This window comes from Amblyomma americanum, chromosome 3 (assembly GCF_052857255.1).
Source record: "Amblyomma americanum isolate KBUSLIRL-KWMA chromosome 3, ASM5285725v1, whole genome shotgun sequence".
Classification (NCBI taxonomy): domain Eukaryota; kingdom Metazoa; phylum Arthropoda; class Arachnida; order Ixodida; family Ixodidae; genus Amblyomma; species Amblyomma americanum.
The window spans coordinates 122,638,882-122,644,881 of record NC_135499.1 but is presented as its reverse complement, the minus strand read 5'-3'; the positions used below and the strand labels follow the sequence as shown (position 1 = coordinate 122,644,881).

The 6,000-nt window shown below is 51.4% G+C and overlaps 1 protein-coding gene across 1 annotated transcript; it reads right to left on the bottom strand.

Annotated features, from left to right (window-relative positions):
- Nucleotides 1–2,912: 2,912 nt before the first annotated feature.
- LOC144123276 (uncharacterized) lies at nt 2,913–5,597 on the bottom strand. The gene has a single exon (XM_077656131.1). The coding sequence runs from the start codon at nt 5,595–5,597 to the stop codon at nt 3,789–3,791; it is 1,809 nt and encodes a 602-aa protein (XP_077512257.1). The 3' UTR covers nt 2,913–3,788.
- Between the last annotated feature and the right edge of the window lie 403 nt (nt 5,598–6,000).

Genomic DNA, 6,000 nt, shown 5'->3' with positions numbered 1-6,000 from the left:
TTACCTCACCCGCTCTGCACTCTTCCTGTCTCTTAACGTTTAACCTATCATTTTTCTTTCCATAGCTCCCTGCGCTGTCCTTAGCATAAGTTGAACCCTTTTCGTTAGCCTTAACTCTTCTGCCCCACAGGTGAGTTCCGGTAAAATGCAGTTGTTATGTACTTTTCTCTTGAGGGATATTGGTAAACTGTCATGCATGATCTGAGAGAGAGAGAGAAACAACTTTATTGTAACACCAGTCAATGAACGCCAGGAGAGAAGTCCATCTCCCCTGTCGGCCCTAGCCGTCGGCCGGGATCCCTTGGGATACAGCAGCAGCAAGGGCTTGACCGATGATGTCTTGCTGGACGTTGGGGTCTGGGCTGCGGAGCAAAGCCTCCCAGGATTCTATAGTGCGTGAGCTATCATATTTAGCCGGGCACGTCCACACCATGTGGACCAAATTTGCTGGCTGATCGCAAAATTTGCACTTTGACCTGAATACTGTAGGATGCCACTTGCTGCAGAGTACTGGGTTGGGAAAAACCCCTGTCTGTAATTTCCTCCAAAGAACCTCCTCTTTTTTATTGAGCGCTTTGTCCGCTCCCGGATAAATCTGACGATTTAGTCTGTAGTATTGTGTGATTTCCTGGTATGCGCGCATATCCTCTGTGCTGTTTGTACTTCCAGAGATTTGGGAGGTCCCAGGGGTCGACCGGTAAGTGAGACCTCGGGCGACCGAATGAGCCTCCTCGTTCCCTTTAAGTCCTTGGTGAGCTGGTGCCCAAACGAGCAGAACCAGTTCTCTGGGTCCTCCTTCCCTGCTTAATATACGGATGGCAGTCTCCGTCACCCTCCCCGATTCTTAATTTCTCACAGCGTTTTTTGAATCGCTAATGACCACCTTGACCCCTCCTTGGCTGGCGGCTAAGGCTATCGCCACTTCCTCAGCTTCTACTGTCTTGACACCACTGACTGTGCAGCACGCCACCGGGGTTCCGTCTGCCTTAACCGCCACAGCCGCGTGTGCGGCTTTGCTCTCATATATTGCAGCGTCCGTATACAGGACGTCCTGTCGACCTGTATACCTAGCATGTAATGCTTCTGACCTGTCTTTGCGCCTGCCTTCGTGAAAGGCGGGGTGCATGTTTCTGGGCAGCGGAGGGATTTTAATCTTGTCCCTGATTTGTCGTGGTATGTCTCGTGAGCGGGCATGTTCATGCTTGGGCTCGTAGCCCAATCTCTCTAAAATTTTCCTCCCCGTTTCAGAACCGAGTAGCCTTTGATGCTCAGCGGTAAGGGCAGCCTCAATGAGCTCCGCGAGAGTGTTGGAGACCCCTAGCTTCATAAGTCTCTCGGTGGATGTGTTCGGGGGTAGGCCGAGTGCGACCTTGACACTTTTCCTGATAATGATTTCGAGCTTGTTCCGTTCCGCTCCGTTGAGTTTCAGGTAGGGTGCCACGTACACTATCCTACTGATTACGAAGGCTTGCACGAGTCTCAAGAGATTCGCCTCCTTCATCCCAGCGTGCCTGTTCGCTATTCTTCTGATAAGACGACACGTCTGATTTGCACTAGCTTCTAACCTAGCAAGCGTTTCATGATTCTTCCGATTCGCCTGAATCCTTAGCCCGAGGACGCGGATACTGTCAACCGCGGGGATCTCTCCGCCATTGACATACAGGTGGATGTCTGCCTCGTGCTTTTGGTGACGCCGCCGTTTTCCAGGGGGCATCAGGAACAGTGCTTCCGACTTTTCGGCCGAGCATTTAAGTCCCTTGTGTTTCAGGTACTCTTCAATGATATCAATTGCTTTTTGCAGAGAGCTTTCAATTTGTCCGTCACTCCCCTTATTTATCCATAATGTTATGTTATCCGCGTATATTGAGTGGTTTAAATTCTCAATGTCCGCCAACAGTTCGGGGAGTCTCAACATCGCAATGTTGAAGAGGGTCGGTGATAACACCGAGCCTTGCGGCGTTCCTGTGTTACCAAGTATAATGTCCTCTATGGAGTCTTCCCCTATCTTGAGAGTGGCTTTCCTGTTCGTAAGAAAGTCCTTGATGTAACTATACACTCTCTTACCTACATTTAGCGAGTTCAGATTCTCTAAGATCGACACGTGCCTCACGTTGTCAAATGTCTTTGCCACATCCAACCCCACAATCACTTTCGTGTCTCGGGTTTGCTTGTCTATAATTTGGTCCTTGAGTTGCAGCATCACGTCGCATGCCGACAGCTTTGGTCGGAAGCCGATCATGGTGTCTGGGTATAGCCCATTGTCCTCTATGTACCTACTGAGCCGCGTCTGAACGACATGTTCCATAAGCTTACCCACGCAGGAGGTGAGCGATATCGGCCTGAGGTTCTCGAGGCCCAGTTTCTTCCCCGACTTGGGAATGAAAATGAGATTTGCGAGTTTCCACTCCTGTGGTATCGTCCCTTTCTCCCAGCACTCCTCCATGTACGTTGCGATGTTGGCGATGGACCTGTCGTCTAAATTACGAAGCATTCTGTTGCTCACTCTATCCGGCCCCGCTGCTGACTTAGTCCGCAGGTGATTAATCTCCGCTCTGACTTCTGCCAGGGAGATTGGGGCGTCTAATTCCGAATTCTCTCCCCCTTCATAGCCCGGGAGGGGTTCGGGTCCGGCGGGATTTATGTACCTGTTGCGAACTTCTTCTAATAGTTCCTTCTTAGTGCCTTCAAACTGATGCGCCAGTCTTTCCAGCTGTTGTTTGGACGCTGACTTTGTGCTATCCGGATCTAAGAGGTGGCGAAGAAGTCGCCACGTTCGTGCGGTACTCATATTCGTCTCCATCTGATCGCAGACGTTCCCCCAATTCTGCTTCGTGAGTGCGATTGCGTGCTCTTCAATTTCTCTGTTTAAAGCCGCTATCTGTTTCCTGATATTCCGATCCTATCTCCTTTGTCGAAGTCGATCCTCCAACCCTTTCTTTTTCCTCCAGAGATTTATTAATCTCCTGTCTACGGCTTCGTTGTCCCCCTCGATTTCCACCGCTTCGGTGGCCTCTTTAGCAGACCGTACCACCCCATCGCTCCATTCCGCAATGTCAGAGACGGGAGCCGGGTTGTCCCTGAGTGCCCTGAAAGCGTCCCAATTTACGGCCTCTACCTTCCGTTTCCCGGGAATTGTCGGGCCTCCTTCTACCACCACTTCTATGATCTTGTGATCGCTTCCCAGATCCTCGTTTGTATTGCACCACGTGGCTCTAGTGCCGCTCCCCGTCAAGGTGAGGTCAGGTGTTGTGTCACTCGCGACACTATTTCCCTTCCTTGTGGGTTGCAGCGGGTCGGTTATCAAATCCAGATTATGAGTCTGTATGTCGTCCCACAATTTCCTGCCCTTGATTGAAGCCTGTTTATATCCCCATGCCGAATGGTGAGCATTAAAGTCCCCCACGATCAACAGCGGGTTGTTCTTTATCTTACGTCGCGTCGTTGCGAAGAGATCCCCGAATTCACATTTCCTTTGTTTGGGAGAACTGTAGACATTTAATACGAACAAGCTACTTTCTCTCTTTCTTCGCGGTATCAGTTCTACGAGAGCATGGTCTATTTGTGTACTCCCGATGTTATGCTGCACCGCCGTGATGTTTCGTTTGACTAGGGTGGCCACCTGCGTGTTTTCACCCTCGCCTACGTATGATTTGTACCCCGACAATTTTGCTTTTCTGCCGCATTCTTGTAGTGCTATTAGCTCCGGTCGGTCCCCGTTCCTCAGGAATTCCTGCAAGACAGCACGCTTGCGCGTGAAACCTCTACAATTCCATTGCCAAACGGTGGTTTTACTGGATCTGTGAGCCATGATTGCCAATCAGATGATTCATCTGGTTTCCTAGTACTTGTTGGGTAAGGTGTTCGTACGCCCGGTCCCTTTTCGCAAATTCTTCCTTAAGTTGTTCAGTGAGGTTATTATCCCTCTGATGTATTTGCTCTGCGACACTGTTATCTCGTTGATGCAGCTGCTCTGAGAGGGTTTGGAACATCCCTAACATGCGTTCTTCAAAAGCCTTGCGCCATTCATTGTCCTGTCTAGATTTGGCCTCAAATTTTGCCTCCAATTGTTCTATTTTCATGTCTATCACTTTCTCTGTGTCCATATCTATTATGGGCTTCTCTACTTCCTTCGCCCTCTTCTTAGCCGGCGGCTGAGCCGCACCCTGCTCCTCTGATGCTCTTACAACTGGATTTTGTGGCATCTGCGATTGTTTCGCAGGTGCTGCATTAGGCTTAAGCGCTATTCTAAGCTCCTCAATTTGCTTGCTCATCGCTGCGAGCTGTGCCTTAAGCAATCGATTTTCTTCCTTAATCTGGAAGATTTCTTCATCGCGTTTATCCTGGGAGGCTTCGCTCACCCAACCCACCTTTCGGCTCGGAGACTTGGGCCTCGCTGGGTTGTTGACGACAGCGCCTCCGGAGGGGCCCGCAGTCCCGGGTTGGGCCTTCTTTTGCTTCTCCGCTTCCCGCAGATTCGGTAGACGCGGGAAGGACTCTGATCTCCCTCTCGACTCGCTCTGGTTTCCTGACTGACTCCTGGATCTCCCTTGATGCTTTTCGAACCGGCTCCTTCCTACTTCGGTCTCCTTCGCCTTCCGCGCTTCCTCTTCCATGACTTCCATAGCCAGCTTGGCCTCCCATTGCCTCTTCTTTATGGTATAAGGGGTCCTGAAAGCTTCCTTGCATTTCCGGTCTGCTGTCAAGTGACCTTTGCCGCACAATTTACACTTGGGCTCGCATACGTGATCCTCGGGTGGGGCTATGATTCCGCATCCCAGACACTTAACTTGGGCGCTGACACATACGTCCGATCTGTGTCCTAGCTCGCCACAGCGGTAGCACACCTCGTACCGCTTCTTGTAGAGCACGCACTTTAGGGGTACGTCGTAACAGTACACCCACCTCGGCACTGTCTCGTGTTTGAAGATGACGATCGCCGAACTGGATTTGCCCATCTTCCTAACGCCAAGTATCGGCGGGTTCCTCGGGTTGCCGAAGGCCTCTATCAGTTCCTCTATGGTCAGTTTCGGGTCGATGCCGTGCACCACACCCCGGCCGCAGTCCTCGTGCGGCGCCAGGTACGCTGTGACTTCGTACTCGTCGTCGATTATGGATAGACTTAATCTTGGCACCTTCCAGACAGTGTCCATGTCTGGGGTGCTGAAAATCAGGGTGCCTTGTTTGTCGTTATGAATCAGCACGTCCTTGTCCTGCCCTTTGACCCATGGAATTTGCGCTGCCATACGCACCTCCGCACTCAACCTCGTAGTCGGAACTTTCGCGAGCGCCAGCCCATTCTTCGGCCGAATAATTATCTTGTAGTCATTAGCTGGCAAACGCGGAAGGTACGACGCAATTGAGCGCTCCGCGTTCTTCTGCCCCAGCTTTTTATATGCGGCGTTCGCCTCCGCCGCTATCTTTTTGCCCTCTCCGGATTCGGCTCCGCGTTCCAATCTGGCGTCTCCATCTTTGCCTCCTCGCCGTTCGCCTCTCGTGAGGTCCTGCAGTTCTTTAACATGTTTTCTCACTTTAGTGATCCAACCCGAGGTTCTCAATTCTTCGGGTGTAATCTCTGTACCCTCTACGGTCACCTCCATGGTCATGCAACGGCGTTTCGAAGCGAGCGCCGGGGGCTTCGGCTGTCGCCGAGCCGCCGCGTTCGTTTACCGCTAGCGGTCGGCTTAGCTAGGCGGGAAACATGGTCGACACAAAAAGGCCATAAAATGTTCAAACGTCCACTCACGCTCATAAAAATGTCACCCAGATGACCCTTGTGACTTTCCACAGGTGATGGCAAACAATTATTCCATGAATCGGCACAATTTCCACCAGACAAACCAACTTTCCACGGAACCGACGTGAGTCACGTCCGCACTCCCTGGCCCCCTGGTGGCCTCTGAGAGAACCTGCCAAATGTGCTACACCCATTCTTATTCTTCTAGTGATCTCACCCTCGTGATCCGGATCTGCGATCACTACTGCCGCAAGCAGGCATGTTCC

What these genes read in the sequence shown, in the direction of transcription:
- LOC144123276 (XM_077656131.1), bottom strand. Translation starts at nt 5,597, where the DNA reads ATGGAGGTGACCGTAGAGGGTACAGAGATTACACCCGAAGAATTGAGA.